The sequence below is a fragment of the Sorghum bicolor genome, chromosome 2, assembly GCF_000003195.3.
Source record: "Sorghum bicolor cultivar BTx623 chromosome 2, Sorghum_bicolor_NCBIv3, whole genome shotgun sequence".
Classification (NCBI taxonomy): Eukaryota; Viridiplantae; Streptophyta; class Magnoliopsida; order Poales; family Poaceae; genus Sorghum; species Sorghum bicolor.
Window position 1 is genome coordinate 63,304,180 of NC_012871.2, and position 22,267 is coordinate 63,326,446.

A 22,267-nucleotide genomic window follows, 5' to 3' on the forward strand; every position below is an offset into this window, starting at 1 on the left:
CTACTGTATTTCAGATTCAGACCCGGTCATTTGCTGAAAACATGCACTGCTTGCTTTTCTGACAAACTGTTTTCAGAGCTTGTTAATTTTGTTAAGGTTGTGTACCATCTGACCAATAGGATACTGCATGTCAGTTTTATTGCAAGGTCAATTGAAACTGTCACCCGGCTGCATGAAGTGCTTCTGACTTTTTTCGAATCCAGCTGCGCACTCTGCGCTATTAAACTCGTCCTGTGGAAGGCCACAAGAGTATGAGAACTGTAAACTTGTTTATTCGATGTCTGACATCGAGATCTGCTAGACTCAAACTGGTTTCTACTATCTTTGTTAGAAAAAGGTCATAGGGAGAACAGGATCGCAATGTTATCAGAAGTAACAGTGTGCTAGCTCTAAACACAGGGATTCCTACTCAGCCAAAAACGAATGCAGAGAGATCAGATTCCTCTTAGGATAGGTATCTGCATTTCATATAAGCATTTGAGGGTAAACTAAAGAAACTCTGGTTTGAATCACTATTGCTCTCTGATCTGGAGTCTAGACCACATGTACAAACTACAAAAGTCAGCAGCAGATCAGCAGTGGTTACTAAGGCTATTCATGGAAGACTTCAAGTCAGCTTAGTGCATCGTTGCGGTTAATAATCCTGACAGTGTAACCAATGCTCCTTTTTTTCTATATCAAGGATTCCTTCAACTTGTATGACACTTAAAGTACTAATACCAAACTATTTTTCTTGAAGTAGACAAGCATATGACTACGAGAAAATGTCACAAATTGCCATCAGCTACCTTTTTATCTCATGAAAATTTTATCTTTCTAGAAAAGTAGAAATGATGGGTTAGTTCTTGATTAGAATTGAAGGATTCACAAATATTCAGTAGAGACCTTCTTATTCTTATTAAATGAAATAAGTTATATACATACAACTGGATTTGATAATGTCGTGATCGATATATAATGAAGTTCAGACACCAGTGATATGAGGTGTCAACTGGATTTGGTAACGTGAGCTCACTATCTGACTTGATTTTGAAGTGTCGGTGAGGCGGCCACTTGACACAGTTGCTACAGTTGTATCTGGTGGGGATCAATTAAGCATCGTGCACTGCATATTGTTCAGCGGTAGGTATCGATGCCTTAATCAACAAAGGAGAGGAAAGTTCATTTCTGGACCTGCCATGTTTAATTAAGCTTCGACAGGAAATCAAATTCAGTTCCATTATTTGTCATACCCAATCAAGTAATAACATGTTTAACATCAATAGACTGCAAAATTCGATGAATTTGACTGCACAGTTGAACATGTCCACAGTAGTACTATAGCTCAGTCTGATAAGAAAACTAAAAAAAGGAAATAATAAACATGTTTTTTAATACATATTTCTAATTAGGGATGAAAATGGATCGGATCGAAGCAGATATTATGCGGATTCAGATGTGAATACTGAACTTTTAATGTCAGAAATAGTACGAATTTGGACCACTGTCGGAGCGGAAGCAAACTTTTTAAGTCAGATAATATGTACTTACGTGTTGTTTTTTATGATGAGAAAAAACACTAACCAAATTAATACAGGTTCTCAATTTGAATTTAAGAGTATAAAATAAGCGTGTAAAATAAATAAATATTCTTAATGAAGCAAAACTTTACTGTGTGCTGATTAGCAGCAAAACTTCACTAGGATTACCATTCGATGTCGTGTGAAAAGATATTAAAATTAGTATATTTAGTTAACGAGCTTTGCTTGTGTGGGCGATAATATAATAACTATAAGAGTTTTGTTACGGTGCTTGAGAGGAACCACCGGTTCCTTCTTGAAAATTAGTTTGATCTTGAAAGGGTACTTTAGTATTTTTACTGTACACGATAACTCGGACGCTCTGGTTCCGCGCGGTTGTATGCGGCCCGTGCTGACGCGCCCCTGGCTGCTACTGCGCCAGCTAGGTTCGTCCTTGTTGCAACGCTTGGAAGAGGGTAGGGGTGCTCCTGCTGCAAGTGCTCGTGTCCTACGCTCATCAGGGTACATCCGTACATGTGTATTTATATTGTATTTAGATATATTCTTCTAAAGGAAAAAACAACGTATATTGCAAATACCGTGACATCACCATGCTAGCAACGGAACAGAGCATGCACGCAGGCACCTAGCACGCACACGGCCGGCCGGCTGCTTGCATCGATGCCGCGCAGCGCTCTGCGTGTGCACGTATTTGCGGGAGATGCGCTTCGCGCTCTGTTCACCGGAGCTTGCAGCAGCGGCGCGAATTGTAGCTAATGACCGAATTTCTTGGGAGATCGGAAGGTCGCAGACTCGCAGGGGCACGGAGAAAGCTCACCGAGACTTTCCAAGGGGGGCAGAGGTGCCTCCGCGGTGGCTGCCGCACGGCAAGGGCAGCTAGGCGCAATCCGCCGGCTCCGAGAAAGAAATAGTGGAGGTGGGGACGGTGGCTGGGAGGCTGGGACTGGTGCGAAGGGCTGAGGATTGTCTCTGCCTCGGTGAGAAGGAGAACACACGGAGAAGAGATGAGAAGCAGCTCTGGATACGTAAAAGTACCATTATACCCTTCAAATTTAATTAAGAATTAGTTCCGGGTCCATATGTCTTTGGTTCCGGCCCACAACTTAAGTTCCTTCTACTTGGTTCTTCTTATTTTTAAACCATCAGATCTAACGAGATGGAGGGCTCGCATTATCTCCAAGCACTATAAAATTTCACTAACTATAATATAATAATACTTGTATTGTGGGCTGCACTAACTTGTATTCTTGTTACTTGCTCTCCTTAAAATATTTAGATTATCTTATTATAAGTATCAAATAATCCACGTTCAATAACTTAATAATCCATATCCGCCGGATTTCGCCAATCTCATATCCTACACCGAATCTGTATATAATCAGATTCAAATTATCCGCATCCGCACGGATATATTAAAAACGCTTCTCCATATCCTTAAAATCCGGATTTGAAGTGGATCGGAACGGAAAATTATCCATACTATTTTCACCGCATTCAGATACATACTTACATGCCATTTGTTGGACTAGCCCTGAATTTTTTTTAGCTTGTATATCACATAATCTATAGGAATAAAGTTTGCAGCGAGAAGCTCATGCCCTCCTTTTCACTATAAACAACTACCGAGCAGTTTTTTCAACTTTACCTTTTGGTTTCGCCAAAAGAAAAACCCTTCACTTTCTGGTTTCGTTTCACTTTCCAAGAAAATGTGATGTGTTTTGTGCTTATTCTCTTGTTTTCCACTCTAAGTATAGCAGTACCACCTCTACCTGAAAACCGAGCTCCTGTTTGGTCTGGAATTGCAGGTAGCTTAGGTACGTAATGCCCCCTCCTTTCGCCATAGAGAACCAATTAGTGCATGCCTAATTCATGATCGCCTCCTTTCACTTATTCAATGACCACCAATGAAGAGGCTGGCAGGCTGCGCTCCAGACTTTCAGTGGTTGATGACTTTGAGGTAGCCTAACTTCATTCGTTGTCAGGATCAAGCAAGCCTTCTCTTGTTCTCATTCAGAACTGTAAAGAGGAAGGTAGACCTTAGATTGTTCACATTCAGAACTTCGGATTCAATCCACTTGCAGCTGCAGATCTTACCAACTCGGAGCTTACAAACACTGCCTATTTGGCTGTTTTTATTCATCCCGGAGAAAATAAAAGGCAGCCGCAACACATTGTAGGGATACTTGTATTTGTCCCACAGGCCACAGTGCTTTATTAATAAACTTCCACGCAGCAAAATCATTGGTCACGGCGACGCCAAATCTCGTGATGGTCGTGGAGACGTCACCGGAGCCGCAATTATTGGCGACTGATGACGGGAGAACCACCACCGCCCACCGGACCGGAAATGCAATGGAACGAGCACGCCAGCACGGGAGAGGAAGGAAGCAAGGAGAGAAAAAGGAGTGGCCTTGGCCTGACGTAGAACGCGGGAGAAGAGCGATCGAGATGGTTGCCATGTCGCTCAAGCGAAGCGTCCGCGGATCTGCTGGCCAGACATCCACGTCCGGCCCGCGCGAGGCGACGACCGGGGCTATTTATTAATTCCCTTGCAAGCCATGGTGCCGTGCTGTCTGCTGCGCGCGTGTGCTGGCTGAGGCTGTGTGCGTGCCATGTCGCCGTGGTCGCTGCCGGTGCCGGGGACGGGAGTGGGACAGCAGCGCCACCGACGCCGACAGTTTCGGTTTGGACGCGCCTGGGCCACCTTTGGGCTTCGATCTCTCCTAGGCCTTGTTCATGCCTTGTTCACTTCAAAAAAAAAATTTGGATTTTGACACTGTAGCTATTTCGCTTTTATTTGATAAACATTGTCTAATCATGGAATAACTATGCTTAAAAGATTCGTCTCACGATTTACAGATGAACTGTGCAATTAGTTTTTGTTTTCATGTATCATACATGTGCCGTAAGGTTCGATGTGATAGAGAATCTTGAAAATTTTTAAAAACTAAACAAGGCCTCAGTTGCTAAAAAAGAAAATTTTTGGACACCGTACTCTGTAGCACTTTCGTTTGTTTGTGATAAATATTATCTAATTATAGACTAACTAGGCTCAAAATATTCGTCTTACAAATTACAGATAAACTATGTAATTAGATATTATTTTTATCTATATTTAATACTCTATATATGTGCCGAAGGATTCGATGTGACGTAAAATCTTAAAAATCTTTTAGGTTTTTGGATGAACTAAACAAGGCCCTAGTAGTTTGGGCCGCTGACTTGGATTTCGGATGGGCTGGCTGGTCCATGGCTTGGCCAGGTCTCTGTCGCAGAGTGGGGATGGGAAACCTGGGCGTGGGTTAAATCCATATTATATCTCTTAGCTTTCGTAAAAAATCTATTTTTTCTCTCTGAACTTTAAAATCAGAAAAAACACTTCCTTCAACTTTTAAAACCATTCATCTTATCTTCATGGCCCTGTTATAAGCAGATTGAAAGGCGGTTTTTGTCTTTTTTATTTATTTCGGTTGGATCTTTAGAAAATTATAGTAAATCATAGAAAATATATAAAATAGAAAATTTATTTTTTGTCAGATTTTACATAAGTAAATCTACACAGTAAATATATAGTATGCCTTAGTACAAGTTTTTTTCTGTAGTTTTAGATCTACGCTTTTCTATAATTAAATGGAATAATTCATAGCTGCAGTTTCTATGGTCCAATTATGGTGAAAATTTTGTGGTGGGCTAATTATTGTATGCAAAAACTATAGTAAAAATTTAATACTCATTGGATCATGTATAATTTAGTTATAGATTTTATTTAGGTTTATGCTTGTTAAATATAAATAAAAACATAAATAAGTTATATGTGATTCAATGAGTATAAATTTTTACTAAAAATCAACCATACAATAATTAGCTCGCTATAAAAAATTCATCACAATTGGACCATATAAACTGCAACTTTGAATTATTCCAATTAGTTACAAAATCTTAGATCTAAAGTAACAATAAAAATTTAATACTAAAGCATATCATATTATATATTCACGGTGTAGATCTACTTATGTGAAGTTAAATGAAATTAGATTTTTTTATTTTATGGTTTCACTATGATTTACTATGATTTTTCAAAGATTTAGTCGAAATAAATAAATAAAAAAGATAAAACCGTCTTTAAAACGGCTTATAACATGACTATTGAGGTAAGATGAACGGTTTTAAAAGTTAGGAGAAGTATTTTGTCTGATTTTAAAGTTTATAGAGAGAAAAAAACAAACTTTTGAGAAAGCTGATAGAGATATTGTGGAATTATTTTCCTTAATGAAACTCAAACTGGTGTGGTGTGGTTGATGTCGTCGGCAGATCAAACTAGCCCAGGTTGGCCCATCGATTTGGTCCCCCGGCCAACTTGCGGGTGCGGGGGGCGTGGCGATTGCCCAACACGGGCTGGCCAGGTGCATCAACTTTTACGAATATCTATTCTTTATTTTTAAACTTTAAAATCAGACAAAATATATCTCTCAACTTTTGAAATCGTACATATTACGTCCCTGACATGATTACGAGCGATTTTAAAGGCAGTTTTATCTTTTTCATTTTTATTTATTTCGGCTGAATATTTATAAAATTATAGTAAATCACATAAAATTCATAAAATAGTAAATCTAATTTTATTGAACTCCAGATAAGTAGATCTACAAACAATGAATATATAATATGGTATCCTTTAGTACAAAATTTTTGTTGTAGCTTTAGATTTGTGTTTTCTATAATTAATTAGAATACTTCATAGCTATAATTTGTATGGTCCAATTGTGGTGAATTTTTTATGTTGGGCTAATTATTATATGTTTAAACTGTGGTAAAAATTTATATACTCATTAGATCATGTATAACTTAGTTATAGATTTATTAAGATTTAACAAGCATAAACCTAAATAAATCTATAACTAAGTAATACATGATTCAATGAGTATGAAATTTTTACTACGACTCAAGCATAGAATAATTAGCCCACCATATAAATTTCATCACAATTGGACCATAGAAACTATAGTTATAATTAGTCTAATTAATTATAGAAAATCATAGATCTAAAGCTACATCAAAAAAGTTTGTACTAAAACATACTATATTATATACTCAACATGTAGATCTACTTATTTGAAGTCCAACAAAATTGAGTTTTCTATTTTATAATTTTTATGTGATTTACTGTATTTTTTTAAAAAATATCAGCCTAAATAAATAAAAAGATAAAGATAAAAACACTTTTAAAACCAGGCCAAGGATGTAATGTGCACGGTTTTAAAAGTTGAGAGATGTATTTTATCCGGTTTTAAAGTTTAAAGATAAAAACTAAATTTTTATGAAAGTTGAGGGACCTAAAGTGAACTTTTGTCCGCTAGAATGCCCGCTGCAGTGTTTGTGTTAACGGACCTTTAGCCTTCGGCCTTCGGCCTTTGGCCTTTGCTCCTTTGCTTCCTCTGCTCCTACCTTCGTTTTGGCACGCACGATCTGTTAGATGTTTTTCTGGGAGGTCGGCATTTTATTTGGCCCCCACGAAGAAACTCGGAACGATTTTGGCATATGCTTTGGTTCCTTTTAGTGATTCTACTAAAGTTTAGTAGATTCCACTAAAGTTTAGTAGCACCTTGTTTGGTTTTGTTCATTAAAGACCACTAAAACACTAAACAAAGACCATATTACCCTTAATCAATACAAACGAGGCGGAATTAATAAGGGGTATCCTCTGTAATCTTTGCACTTTAGTCACATTTAGCAGCCCTTTATCTATTAAAGCCATAGTGACCCTTTTAGACGAGGTGTTTGGTATTTTAGTTACTAAAAGTAACTAAACTTTTGTCACTAAACTTTAGTTGGGGCGAACCAAACAGGCCTAGTATTGCCGCTCTGTCTATGGACTAAACAAAACCCCAACTAAGAACGCGCAGCCACTGGTTTCTACCCCCAGGCTTCTAGTATTCCTGGAGCTGGCTGCAAACAGCTTATGCCAGGACAAGGTGTGTACGACGAGTACGACCTTGACACTCCTTGACGTTTTAGGCCCCGTTTAGTTTCTCATATAAAATTTTTTAATCCATCACATTAAATCTTTAGACACATGCATGGAACATTAAATGTACATAAAAAATAAACTAATTATACAGTTTGGTTGAAAATCGCGAGACGAATCTTTTAAGCCTAGTTACTCCAGAATTAGCCTTAAGTGCTACAGTAACCTACATGTGCTAATGATAGATTAATTATACTTAATAGATTTGTCTTGCAGTTTCCTGACGAGTTATGTAATTTGTTTTTTATTAGTTTCTAAAACTCCCTTCCGACATCCTTCCGACACATTCGATGTGACATCAAAAAATTTTCATCTCCAATCTAAACAGGGGCCTTAACCGGTCTCGCTCGACGCCGACAGAAAAAGAATGTTGTTGATGACAGGCTCGCAGCCATGGCTTCGGACTTGTATAGTGTGACGAAGGCGAATTCCCCTAGCTGGAGCTCGCTGCAGTGCCCACACGAAGCTCAGCGCTCCCCGCTCAGTAGCCAACGAGCGACTGAGCTAGCGCGGCCGTTCTTTTGAAAAACACGCGAAAGCGCACTTCACGGGTTCTCTGTCGAACGCGCGCATTCTGTCCAGAGATCGCGCGCGCACATTCCCCGCGTGTTCTGTTCTGAGAGACGCCGCGAGCCTTTAGGCCTCGTTTGGGATCACAGAATCTCTCTGGTTTCCCTGTAAATTCCCAGAGAAAGAAAACCTCGAAGCAAGCTTCCCTGAGCTAATCCACCATGCCCTTTGGAAGCCCACTGGACACGGGATTGTAACCCATATCCTGTCGTTTTTCACGGGACAGGAAGCCACGAGTCATGTGGCCGGGAGTGCATCCCCTCTCCGTTGCGTCACGTATCTGTCCCTCGCTGACTCTGCCTTGAGTGAGACTGCCCAAACAACAGCAGGGAACAAAGACTGTCGACGAAAGCTGGTCGGCAGTCTACCTTGGGGTATACCCACGGTAGTAGTTTATCGGTAGACGGTGCGCAAACTACGAACTCGATGGTCACGCAAGACACGGACAAGCTTTTTATCCAGGTTCGGCCGCCGAGTTGGCGTAATACCTACGTCCTGCGTCTGGTTGTATTGATTTGTGTTGAGAGAATATGATGTCCTAGGGGGGTCCCTTGCCTCTCCTTATATAGTCTGAAGGGCAGGGTTACAGATCTGGAAACTAATCCTAGTCGGTTACAATTGTCATAGATAGTTCGATATCAATTCCTATTCTAACCGACTAGAATCCTGCTTGATCTCCACATCTTGCTTCCTTGCGCGAAACTCCAGGCTGTCGGATCAAGCCTTGAACTCGTCTCGTAATGGGCCAAGCCTCCTGGCCCAAGTCTAGCCGTGAGGGTATAGGGGCCTATCCCCCCACAGCTAGTCCCCGAGCACCATGTATTGTGATGTAACACGCCGTCTTGAGCTTCTTCGATCAGTGAGGCTTGACGTCTTCAATAAGCAGGAAAGTCGTCCAAACAGTTGCAACAGTATTTTGACCAACTCAAAAAACAGTCGATCAACATTGACATCGAAGAAGCAGGTTGTTTGAAGAATGCATGGTGCTCTAAATTAAAAAAGATTTCTTTCTTGGTGAAGTGTGCCCACTTTACTTTTCTGAAAAGCATGGACCTAAAAAAAAGCAAGCATATTCACCGCAAGGTGAAGTGTGCCCACTTAGTCCCCGAGCCTGGTAGTAGGTGACGTAGGCACGTGGTGCCAGGGTCGAAAGAAAAAGTCCTCAAAGAAACTCTGAGACTGAGATGCATCGCCAGATGCATCGTACCGATGTAGTCCCCGAGCTTGCTGGAAGGCGAAGTATGAGCCTTGTAGCAAGGTCTAAAAAGTTGAATTTACCAGTCTGACTGCAATTGAATAGATTAATCGACCAGTCCCCGAGCATATAACGCTTGGTGGTCGGTACAGTCCCCTAGCATGTAGTGCTCGGTAGTCGGCACAGTCCCCGAGCACGGTGTAGGTTCCGTTGGACAAGTCCCCAAGCGCGGTTGGGAACGTAAATAATAGTATGACGACCAGTACCTAGGCGCAAAGTGCGCTGCTTAGTATTCTGCGTTGCTATACTGTACGACCAGTCCCCGAGCATCGAGTGCTCGGTGGTCAGTGTAGTCTTTGAAGTTCCGAGCTGATGGACTGGTCGACCAGTCCCCGAGCATCAATTGCTCGGTGGTCGGTGCAGTCTTTGAAGTTCCGAGCTGATGGACTGGTCGACCAGTCCCCGAGCATCAAGTGCTCGGTGGTCGGTGCAGTATTTGAAGTTCCGAGCTGATGGACTGGTCGACCAGTCCCCGAGCATCAAGTGCCCGGTGGTCGGTGCAGTCCCCGGATTGTTGACTCTCTGGCATATTTGTCTTCTTTTTATTGAAACGATCTTTTCAGTTAAAGTTCACATGACGAGACCTCCTGATGGGTTGTCAGATGGACGCATGAAAAGTTGCGCCTGACAACTGTGCAGCCGCCCTTTGCGTGGTTTGAGAAAAAGGAAACCATCAATTGGTACGAAAACTCCGCCGCATTAATTGTCTATAATCATTGTAAACCGAAACGCCGCATCCGCCGCATGGCCCGCCCACTTCCCGAGAATACAGGAAATGGGAGAGGTGGAGTTGCGGGTTATAAGAGCCTGACAGTTCCGCCTGTACTCCTTGCCCTGCCATTGCCCTCAAGCCTTCCATTCTCGCCTCTTTCAATCACCTGCATCTTCGTAACCCAAATCCACTTCTCACCTCCAATGGCGAAGAGCGACTCCAAGAAGAGGGCCGAACTGATGGCCAAGGAGTGGAAGAAGTCCCGCAGCACCACCAAATCCCTCGGTGACCTCGTCGACATGGGACTCCTGCACAGCTCGGAGCTTGGCGGCTGGAGAGCGCCGGAAGGAGAAAGCTTCCCCGACCCTCGTGCCGGTGAGATCGTCGTGTTCGAAGATTTCGTTAAGAGGGGATTTGGGGTTCCGGTTCATCCTTTTCTCCAAGGTCTTCTTTTGTATTATGAGATCGGGATTTGCAATCTGCACCCGAACTCAATTCTCCTTATCTCCACGTTTATTCATCTGTGCGAGGCCTATGTTGGCATAGAGCCGCACTTCGATCTGTTTCGTTACCTTTTCTGCTTGAGGAAGAAGGGAGCAGTTGGAGGCTCCAAGGTTGCAGGTGGAGTATACCTCAACCTTCGTGATGGAATGAAGAATCACTACCTGCACTGTCCATGGAACACTTCCTTGACCGAATGGTATAGGAAGTGGTTCTACGTCAGGGAGGAACCGGGCAGCTCCACGTTCTGCGACGTGGGGTACATTCCCGAGAAGAGGGTGAGCTGGACCGACCGCCCAGAGTTCGACGGTCAAGTGGCGGATCTGATGAAGCTGATCGACTGGTCGCGCCTGGATGGGCTTGGCGTGGTCGGCAACTTTATTTGTCGTCGGGTGATGCCCTGCCAGAAGAGGGTGCACTCGGCGTACGAGTATGCCGGAAGCGTGGACCCGACCAGGATGCGACCGGAGATCTTGGAGAAGGCGGAGGTACAACGGCTGTTGAACGAGCTGTTCAACTTCGCGGACGGAGGCTTCATCCGTGGCAGTGATCGGGTGCAAGCCTTCAAGTTAGGCCGACCAGCACCAAAGGTATGTTGCAGATTATTTTGTTTTAGTATTCGTATATCGTATGTGGCTGGCTCATCTTTGTTGCTTTTTGTAGATCGGCGATGTCGACCGGTGCACAGTGTATGTATCACTGGCACCGGGGATGGAGAATTCTGCGGGAGAAGACCCGCTGGAGGAGGACGCTGCTCGGTGTGCTCATTACACCAGCAGTGAGGAGGAACAAGCCCGCCCCGTCCCAACCACCGAGGAAAGGGTGTCGGGGAAAAGGCCAATGCCTGTGGATCCGTCGCCGATGCCGACACTGCCGGCGGAGAGCAGCCGAGCGCCGAAGCGGCGTCGGTTCGTTCGGATCGACGACGACGAGGAGGAGGAGGAGGCCGTTCCGTCGTTGGTCCGGAGGCCTCCTTGCCGTCCGGACGGCGGGGCGACCACTGCCGACCGTGTGGCCGTCGATCCACCTGCGCCTCGCGCTGGGGAGTCGGGAGCACAGGTGCCGACTGGTCGAACGAGAAGGTGTTTACCGCGACCCACCGCCGCTCAAACCTGTAAGTGTTCAACTTACGTATTTCACCGATGTTTTTTTTATTGTAGTTTTGTTCCTTTAGCGCGGCGTCAGATGTCAACCCTGGCCATGCCGCTGGCCAGGGGACGAGTGAGCCGGTTTGCGCTGCTGAAGACGCGGCCCCGCAGACCGCAGAGCAGCCTACGGCTGCAGCCGTGCCTGAGAGCGCCGAGGAGTCCCCGGCCGCGGCACCGGCTACGTTGAGCAGCCCGACCAGGGTTGAGGAGGCTATGGGGACGCCTCCCCCAGCCAGCACCACGGAAAGGGAGGGAAGGGCCCCGACCCCTCCTCCCGCCGGGGAGGGTGAAGTCTCCACGCCGCCCCGAGCAGGGGCCGCTTCGACTGCAGGCTCCCCAGGTCTGGTCCGGGGACCAGTAATGCCTGGGACCGCTACCGGAAGCAACGCAGCGCGGGAGGAGGAAGCTCAGGCGGCCTCCGAGGACGAGGTGGAGGAGATTGAGGGTCGTCCCCGTGATGGCCGCCAACACGTGTATGTGTGGCGCCAATGCGGGGATCACTTTATCGGGCATGAAGAGCTCGCCGAGACCGAGGAGGCCGCCAGGGTGGAGCGCGCGGCCAAGCGCCTCGTCGACGAAGTCAAGGTAAGCGACTTTTTGTATTGCTGTACATTCTATGCCTTGTCTTGCATGGTCGTTATATGTTCGCTTTGTAGGGCGCAATGAAAACGGCAAAGTACCGGAAACGGTGCTTTGACCAGATAGAAGGCGTCGTGGCTGAGAACAAGGCCCTAGCCGCGGAGGTAGACCGGCTGCGGTCGGAAGTCGGGGAGAAGGTGGCCGAGATGAGCGCCCAAGAGGAGCGTCGCCTCGACCTCACTCGTCGCTTGGCCGACCAGTACCGGCAGCGAGAAGGTTAGTCACACGCTCCGAGCGGCTTTGCGTACTTGTGTAGTTTGCTTTACTGACCAGTTTACGATTCACGCAGACTTGGAGGAGGAGGTGGCGCGCCTCCGACAAGAGAAGGAGCAGCTCAGCCAACAGCTCGCCGGTGCGCTAGAGTCCGGGCGGCGAGCAGGAGAGGAATTGGGTCGAAAGGACCGGGAATTATCTGGTAATGGGTGCCGCCTTATTAGCTGCTGCTTGTCGCCCCTTTGTTTGTTTGGTATGCCGAGAATAACGCTTTGTTTCGTTTGCAGTGCTCAAGGTGAACGCCAAGAAGCACCTGGATGATCTGATCAAGGACCGGGACTCCTGGAAGGTCAACTGTTGCAGGATCTGGAAGGGAGTGTCCCCGGTCCTAGACCTGATCAGTCCCGAGCTCTCGGAGAGCCAGCCTCGCGCGCCACAGTTGACCCCGGTCGAGAAGGCGCAACGGGCGTGGGACTGGCTCCAGCAGTTCGTGAAGGACGCCGGGGAGTTTGCCGGCGCGCACGTCCTCAGCATGGTGCGCGCCCACTACCCCCTGGTCGACTTGAGCAGGCTGGAGAAGGGGTACCCGAAGGAGGTCGGCCCACAGGAAGCGGACGAGCTTCGGGGTAGTCTGCTGGACTTGTCGTCGACAGTGATCGGCGACATCAATCTGTGCGGAACGGCCACTCCCCCAGACCAGCCGAGTTCAGATAGGTCGGCCAGGGAGTTGTCGGGCGCGTCCGTTGCGGGAGATGGGCGGTCGACGCCTGCGGTCTCGACCAGCCAGGCGCCGGTGGCCCCGACCCCTTCGTCCGGGCAGCAGGGCCAGGCGGGTGATCAGCCCGAGCAGCTAGGCCAATAGAGTAGTCTGTAGGAATAGACTAGTGTCTGCCCGTCAGGGTATTTATTGTAAACTTTGTATGTAAAGTTTGTAATAAAGTTTGCTTTTTGTCATGACTGTTGTTTTGAGCGCTGTAAGATTATCTGAGTGACGTGTCACCGTATTCGTCTTGGTAGTCGTTAAGAGCATCCATTGCAGAAGTTTTGCCGAGTGCTGTGTGCGACAAGGTATAGGCAAAAAATAGAGAATTTCATTATTAACAATTATAAGATACTTACAAAGGAAAGTTATTAAAACTTTATGGATAGAAACGTCGCAGTTTGTCTATGTGCCAAGAGTTAGGCACTCGTGTTCCGTCTGGGTATGCCAATCTGTAGGACGTAGGTCGTGTGACCTCGGTAACCACGAAGGGTCCTTCCCAGGGAGTGGATAGCTTGTGCATTCCCTCCTGGCTTGTTTTCCATCGAAGTACCAGATCGCCGACCACGAAGGAACGGTCCTTGACGTTCCTGTTGTAGTATCGCCTGACTGCCGCAAGATATTTTGCTGTTCGGAGACAAGAATCTAAACGCTTTTCCTCCATGCAATTGATTTCGAGTTCTCTGGCGTTGTCGGCGGTCGCCTGGTCGAAGTGTTCGATTCTAGGAGATCCGAAGTGTATGTCAGACGGCAGGACCGCCTCTGAACCGTACACCATGAAGTAGGGAGACACCCCTGTGTTTCGACTGGTCTGAGTTCGGAGGCCCCAGACCACTGCTGGCAACTCTTTCATCCATCGACCGGGTGCTCTGTCGTTTTCGGTGTACAACCTTTTCTTTAGGGCGTCAACGATCATTCCGTTAGCACGTTCAACTTGACCGTTGGCACGTGGATGTGCCACTAACACGTATTTTATGACTATTCCTCTGTCATCGCAGAAGTCCCAAAAAGTGGTGCCAGTAAACTGAGTGCCCAGGTCGGTGATTATGCTGTTCGGGATGCCGAATCTGTGTATGATTTGATTGAGGAACTCCACAGCCTTCTCGGAGGTTGCCTTGACCAGAGGCATGTATTCAATCCACTTGGAGAACTTGTCGATTAACACGAAAACAAACTTGAAATTGCCCGGGGCTGGTTTAAATGGCCCGATCATGTCAAGCCCCCAGCAAGCAAAGGGCCAAGACGACGGGATGGTTTGAATTTCGTGGGCAGGTACGTGGGTCCTCTTAGCGAAAAACTGACATCCCTCGCAATGTCGAACCAGTTTTTCTGCGTCGCCGACCGCGGTTGGCCAATAAAAACCTGCTCAGAAAGCCTTTCCGACCAGCGTTCTGGATGCGGCGTGATTGCCACAGGATCCAGCATGTATGTATTCTAAGAGCTTGATACCATCATCTTGGGGTATGCACTTGAGCAGTACTTCGGAGCTTGCGTTTTTCCGCATGAGTTTACCGTCGACCAGGATGTAGTTCTTTGATCGTCGAATGAGGCGCTCGTTCTCTGTTTTGTCCTGAAGGCCTGTCCCGTCTGATATGTATTTGATGAACGGGGTACGCCAGTCACGCCCACCGGTTGTCGGAGTGGCGTCGTCTATGAGCATTGCCTCGGTGGGTTGCTTGTCGACCAGGGAGGAGCCTACGCTCGGCTCGTGGATGTCCTGGACGAAAATACCCCGCGGGATCAGGGCCCGAGATGAGCCTAACTTCGACAACGCATCTGCTGCTTGGTTCTTATCTCGGACCACGTGGATGTACTCTATGCCGTAGAAGTTGGTTTCCCATTTGCGAATTTCTTTGCAGTAGAGATCCATCTTCTCGTGGGTTGCGTCCCACTCCTTGTTGAGCTGGTTGATGACCAAAGCGGAGTCGCCATAAACGTAGAGGCGCTTGACTCCCAGCTCAACGGCTAGTCTTATGCCATGCAAGCATGCTTCGTATTCGGCGACGTTGTTTGACGCCGGAAAAAGGATCCGAAGGACGTAACGCAGTTTGTTCTTGTTGGGTGATACGAACAGTATCCCAGCGCCGGCACCGTTGATGTTCAAGGACCCGTCAAAGAACATTGACCAGTGGTCTGAGACGTCGGGAACGGAAGGCTCGTTGAGATCCGTCCATTCAGCAATGAAATCGACCAGGGCCTGAGACTTGACTGTGGTGCGGCTCTGAAACTCCAGGGAAAATGGACATAATTCCATTACCCATTTCACGATTCTGCCATTGGCGTCTTTATTGCGCAGGATGTCCCCGAGAGGGAAACTGGTTGTCACCAGGACTCGATGGCCGTCGAAGTAGTGCTTCAGCTTTCTTGACGTTATTAGAATGGCGTATATGAGCTTCTGTATTTGTGGATACCTGGCCTTGGACTCGCTTAAGACTTCACTTATGAAGTAAACTGGTCTCTGGACCTTGTAGGCGTGACCTGGTTCATCTCGCTCGACCACTATTGCCGTGGAGACAACCCTGTCGGTTGCAGCAATGTAAAGGAATAGGTCTTCATTGGGCTGAGGCGCTGTAAGGACAGGTGGTGAAGTGAGGAAGGTCTTAAGCTGGTTGAATGCGGTGTCGGCTTCTTCTGTCCAAGAAAATTTTTCCGACGCTTTTAATAGTTTGAAGAAAGGGAGGCCTTTTTCTCCTAGCCTTGAGATGAAGCGACTGAGGGCGGCCATACATCCGGTTAGCTTTTGGATATCCTTTACGTTCTTCGGTGGTCGCATGTCGAGTACCGCCTTTACTTTTGAAGGGTTTGGTCGTATGCCGTCGCGACTGACAACGTTGCCGAGCAGTAGACCGGAAGGAACGCCGAAAATGCATTTCTTGGGGTTGAGCTTCCACTTGTACCTATTGAGTGCCTTGAAGGTTCGGTCTAAGTTGTCGATTAGGGTGCTCGCGTCCCTTGTTTTTACGACCACGTCGTCCACATAGGCCTCGACGAGGTCATCACGAATCTCGTCGTGGAGGCATTGCTGGATGGCCCTTTGATAAGTGGCTCCGGCGTTTTTGAGTCCGAAAGACATGGTCGTGTAGCAGTATGCGCCGAAAGGTGTAATAAAAGACGTTTTGATCTGATCTTCTTCCTTTAGCGAAATCTGGTGATAACCAGAGTAGCAGTCTAGAAAGGAGAGGAGTTCGCATCCGGCCGTTGAGTCGACCACCTCGTCGATGCGAGGGAGACCAAAAGGATCTTTAGGACAGTGTTTATTGAGATCAGTGTAATCAACGCACATTCTCCATTCATTATTCTTTTTGCGTACAAGAACCAGATTGGCGAGCCAATCGGGGTGATACACTTCTTTTATGAATCCGGCTGCTAGAAGCCGTGTGATTTCTGTCCTAATAGCCTCCTTTTTGTCACGAGCGAACCGTCGCAGCTTTTGCTTGATTGGTCTTGCGGTCTTTGAGACATTCAAGGAGTGCTCGATCAGGTTTCGTGGGACGCCGGGCATGTCTGCGGGTTTCCATGCGAAAACGCTTACGTTGTCCCTTAGAAACCTGACGAGCGCGTCTTCCTATTTTGGATCCAGGTTGGCCCCGATGAGGGCCGTCTTCTCGGGGCTGCCATCGACCAGTTGTACTTCTTTGTGCTCCTTGGATTTTGAGTTCTTTCTGGCTGTCTCCTGCTCAGGTAATCGGAGCTGGTCGGGAAGCAGCTGCGCGGCTTGAGTTGCTGTTTCTGCCATGCGGATTGAGAGGTCGATTGCTTCGGTGATCTTGAAGCTCTCCTCTTCGCAGGTATACGCAGTGTAAACATTGCCTCTGACGGTTAGGACACCCTTCTCCGTAGGCATCTTAAGGACCAGGTATGAGTAGTGCGGGACTGCCATGAACTTTGTCAGCGACGGTCGGCCCAGTATAGCGTGATAGGTCCCGTCGAAATCGGCGACCACGAAGTTGATGAACTCCGTCCGGAAGTGGTCGGGTGTGCCGAATTGGACAGGCAATGTTATCTGTCCGAGAGGCACTGAACTTTGACCCGGCAAAACCCCCCAGAATTGGGCGTCGTAAGGTTTTAGTTGTGCAGGAGATATCTTGAGGGCGGGCAGGCTGTTGCGAAAGAGGATGTCAATGGAGCTTCCCCCGTCCACGAGCACGCGCTCGAATCTGATGCTGTTGATGCAAGGGTCCAGAATCAGGGGAAAACGACCCGGCTCTGGGATAGCGGCCCACTGGTCCTTCCTGCTGAACGAGATCTCCCTGTGGGACCACGGAGGGAATTTTGGGTCTGCGATCAGCCCGTCCGTGCTGTCTATGTTGAGGCAGGCTCTCTTTAACAGCTTTCTTTCTCGCTTAGATTCAATGGAGACCTTGCCCCCGAAAATGGACTGGACCACGTCGGTGGGGCTGACGTACTGGTGTCGGGGGTCCCTATCTTGGTCCTCGTCCTCATCTTCGTGGTCGTGCCCGTCCCGCTTGTTGTTTTTCTTGGCGGAGTCGTCTTGGGTGGCCCGCCGTGTATAGATGCTTTTGAGGACGCGGCACTCTTCCATGGTATGATTAGACTTTGGGTGCAGTTGGCATGGTCCCTTCAACATTTTGTTGTAGTCTTCTTGGTAGTCCCGTCGTCCGTTGGGACGCTTGACCGTGTTTACTTCGTGGTCGTAGTCGCGAGGGCGCTTTCCTCTGAAATCGTCGCGGATGTCGCGCCGCCGATCCCAACCCTCTCGGTGATCGCGGTTGTCGGAGCGGCGGTGGTTTCTGCTGTCGTAGCGACCACGACCGTCATCTCGCCGGGGAGGCTGGTCGGGACCTCTCGCATCGTCTCGGATTAGTTTTTCTGCGTCATCGGCATCGGCGTAATTTTTGGCCGTGGCGAGGAGCTCTGCTACCGTTGTTGGACGTTTACGCAACAGCTTGTTCCTCAGCGCTTCGTGGAAACGCAGGCCCTTGATGAAGGCTGAGATGGCCTCGTCGTGGGAAATCTTCGGGATTTTGAGGCGCATATCCGAGAATCGTCGGATGTAATCGCGCAGAGGTTCGTTCTTCCTGTCCCTTATCCTTTCAAGGTCATACTTGTTTCCAGGCTGCTCGCACGTGGCGATGAAGTTGTCGATGAAAGCCTGGCGTAGCTCTTCCCAAGAGTTGAAGGAGTCCTCGGGCAAGCCAAGAAGCCACTGATGACCAGCCTGGTCGAGAACTACGGGGAAGTAGTTAGCCATGACGTGCTCATCCCCTGCCGCTGATCGGACGGCGATTTCATAGAGGGTGATCCAGTTCTCTGGATTTTCCTTGCCGTCGTATTTTTTAAGTTTTTCGAGCTTGAAATTGCGGGGCCACACGACTTGGCGGAGGTGTGAGGAGAACTGTCTTAGGCCCGGAGGACCGTGCGTTGCATCGTACTCGATGCGGCGCAGGTTTTCGTGGACTGCTCTCTCTGTGGCGCGCCTGTTGATGCGGTCCCGGGCATCTTTGGGAGGGATGTTGTGGCGGAGATCCCTGTGCTGGTTTACTTCTTGGCCGCGTACGCGGTTCTGCTTGCGGCGACCGTCGGCGTCCCGACCACACACGTCGCGCCGTGAGTCCTTTCGACGGTTGTCGGGAGAGCGGCTGCGGTGACGCCTGCTGGGAGACGGTGAGGCCCCGCTACGATTAGTCTGGTCGGAGGCGGCTTCCGTATAAGAGACGTCCTGGACTCTCTTGAGCAGAGTGGCTGTCTGTCCCATTACAGCGATCAGGTGTGCTCGGATGCTGGTCCGGACTCCCTGGCACTCGGGGGTATCAGGAAGCCGATCTAGGTTAGCCATGGCGACAGCCACGTTGGCGCTTGGCGTTTTGTAGACTGGCTGGTCCCCGACCATGTCAAAGGCATCGTTGAGATTATTTGGTGGCATTTGTTGGTGCTCGTCTGCGCGTCGTCGGGCGCGATCGGCGTTGCGCTGTTTGCGGAGTTGCCTCTGGTCATCTGTTTCTCCATCAACGACCGGTTCGTCGGCGCTGACATTGAACACAATATCTCCTCGCCGGGGGGGGGGGGGAAATGTCGGGAATCGGGGGAAACCCGGAGGGTGTGAAGGAAAATCCAGGTCGTAGTCCTCGTCTTCGGTGTTTATAACCTCGGTGGGGACGGAACCGGTGCTTGAGTTGGTGCTGGAAACCTGGCCGTCCCGTAGTTCTCGGATTGTCACCATGTTGACGTAGTGACGATCGTTCCTTGTCGGCGACCAACCCGCCTTGCTGAAAACGGATTGGGTGTGCTATGAGTAAACAGAGGCCGAGTTGTTCAGGCCGCAAGGATAATCTTCCTTCTTGAGCTCGACGGATCGTCCTGAGGGTGTTAAGGTTACCGTCAGAGACGTTCCCAGCCGTTCGTGTGTGGCGACACGAGTTGGCCGGCGGGATTTGAAAAAATCCGCTGGAGCAGCTTGGTCGGGCCGACGCAGAACTCCGTCTACTAGTTGGAAAACTTCGAGTAGCTTGGAGTCAGCGCGATCAAGCGCTTGGAGAAGGTCCGAGCTGTCGATCTTCTTTCCCTTGTAGAGCGGGAACGGTGGTCGGGCGCTCGGTGCCGCCACGTGCGTGGTTGGAGACGGCGTGATCTCAGATTGGATCTGGGTCTCTTTCGAAACCGTGGTCGTGAGGCCGCCGCTGCACGTCGTCCACGTGATCTGGCCAACGGTGAACGTGAGGCCTTCAGGCACGGTCGCGGAAGCTGGGATCGTGACCATCTTGTTCGCCGGAAAAGTTGCACGCACTCCCCCTACCTGGCGCGCCACTGTCGGCGAAAGCTGGTCGGCAGTCTACCTTGGGGTATACCCACGGTAGTAGTTTATCGGTAGACGGTGCGCAAACTACGAACTCGATGGTGACGCAAGACACGGACAAGCTTTTTATCCAGGTTCGGCCGCCGAGTTGGCGTAATACCTACGTCCTGCGTCTGGTTGTATTGATTTGTGTTGAGAGAATATGATGTCCTAGGGGGGTCCCTTGCCTCTCCTTATATAGTCTGAAGGGCAGGGTTACAGATCTGGAAACTAATCCTAGTCGGTTACAATTGTCATAGATAGTTCGATATCAATTTCTATTCTAACCGACTAGAATCCTGCTTGATCTCCACATCTTGCTTCCTTGCGCGAAACTCCAGGCTGTCGGATCAAGCCTTGAACTCGTCTCGTAATGGGCCAAGCCTCCTGGCCCAAGTCTAGCCGTGAGGGTATAGGGGTCTATCCCCCCACAAAGACCCTCGGAGGAAAGTGGGCACAGGGAAATGAATGTAAAAAAAAATCCGCGTTAGAGGTTTTGCTCTCTGGGAAAGGTTCCACTAACTTCCAAAGTAGCCCTTACCGGCCGGCGACCGAATGGGAATCCACGGGAACGAACCTTTTACTACTCCTTCCATCCCAAATCGTAAGTCATTCCAAAAATTTTGAAGAGTCAATTTTTTTTAAGTTTGACCAAACTTATATGATAAAATTATTATTATTATGATACCAACTAAGTATCAATAGATTCTTCCTTAATCATATTTTCATAATATACTCACTTTACGTTACCAATTTTAGTATTTATCTCTATAAATTTAGTCAAACATAAAAATACTTTGACTTTCTAAGATTTTTGGAATGACTTACAATAGAATGGAGGAAGCAGTACTTTTCTCTTTGAGGAGAACAAAAACTTGGCTTACATCTCAAGCGCATCTTGGATTCGATCGAGACCGCGCACACGCAAGTCGCCCTGCTGCTTCCGCACATCCCACAGCATATTACCACTCGGCGAACCGGACCAGATCACGACGCGGCCACAAGCCCACAAGTGGGCTCGTCGGGCGCTATAAAACGCTGCCGCTTCTTCAAACGGACACCAACAAAACAAACAGTGCCCAACACAGACAATACGAGACTACAAGAGCTCTTCCCAGTCCAAGGATCCAATCCAACAGATATGAGCGTGGAGATCGTGGACGGGCGGACGGTGCAGAGCTTCGTGGAGGACGAGCGCGCGTTCAACTCGTGCGTGGACGCGCGGTTCGCGGCGCTGGACGCGGACCGCGACGGCCGCCTCTCGTACGCCGAGATGACCGGGGAGCTCATGGCGCTGCGCGTGCGGGAGGCGCACTTCGGCGCCGACGCGCCGGCGCCCGACGCCGAGCTCGCCGGCCTGTACGGGGCGCTCTTCGCGCGCTTCGACCGCGACGGGGACGGCGCCGTGGACAGGCACGAGTTCCGCGCCGAGATGAGGGAGGTCATGCTCGCCGTCGCCAGCGGACTCGGCGTGCTCCCCGTGCAGATGGTCGTCGAGGAAGGCAGCCTCCTCAAGAGGGCCGTCGACAGGGAGCTGCTGGCGACCACTACCCCTACTACCACTACCCTGGCAGCTTGACCAGCTCCATCGGCTCCATGTCACCTGGCCACTATCATGACAGGGAGCTGGCCACTATCACACTGCTAGCCGAATGGCAGTTTCATCACCTGCCTATGTAACCGTACGCCGAGGGTGTCCTTTTAATTTGGACCCGTCTAATCATTCGTGTTTGTCGAACTGATGACACGAGTATATAATGTACGTACTGAATCTATTTTATCAGTTATCAAAAAAATATTTTTATCAGACCTTATTTAGTTGAAGAGGTGAAAAATTCTTAAGCTATTGTAGCATTTTTGTTTTTATTTGAAGAATCTTAAAAAATTTTGGGAACTAAACAAGGCCTTAGACAAAAACAATACTGCGTCGACCATTTAAAATTGATTTCATTAAGTGCATCATAAAATATGTTTAATAATTTTTTTATAGGAACTCGATAAAAAAATAAAGATATTTGAGGAGCAAAACCAAAACGACCTATGTTTGGAACCGTAGCAAACAAGCCATATAAAACAGAGCTTTGGAGTTGTGACGGCCGACTGATATATTCATGCGAAATTTCCATAACCC

The 22,267-nt window shown here is 48.2% G+C and overlaps 1 protein-coding gene across 1 annotated transcript; it reads left to right on the forward strand.

Annotated features, from left to right (window-relative positions):
- Positions 21,184–21,954, forward strand: LOC8055859. Its single transcript, XM_002460393.2, has one exon. It carries the CDS (start codon positions 21,278–21,280, stop codon positions 21,713–21,715), a length of 438 nt encoding a protein of 145 aa, XP_002460438.1. The 5' UTR covers positions 21,184–21,277; the 3' UTR covers positions 21,716–21,954.

What these genes read in the sequence shown, in the direction of transcription:
- LOC8055859 (XM_002460393.2), top strand. Translation starts at nt 21,278, where the DNA reads ATGAGCGTGGAGATCGTGGACGGGCGGACGGTGCAGAGCTTCGTGGAG.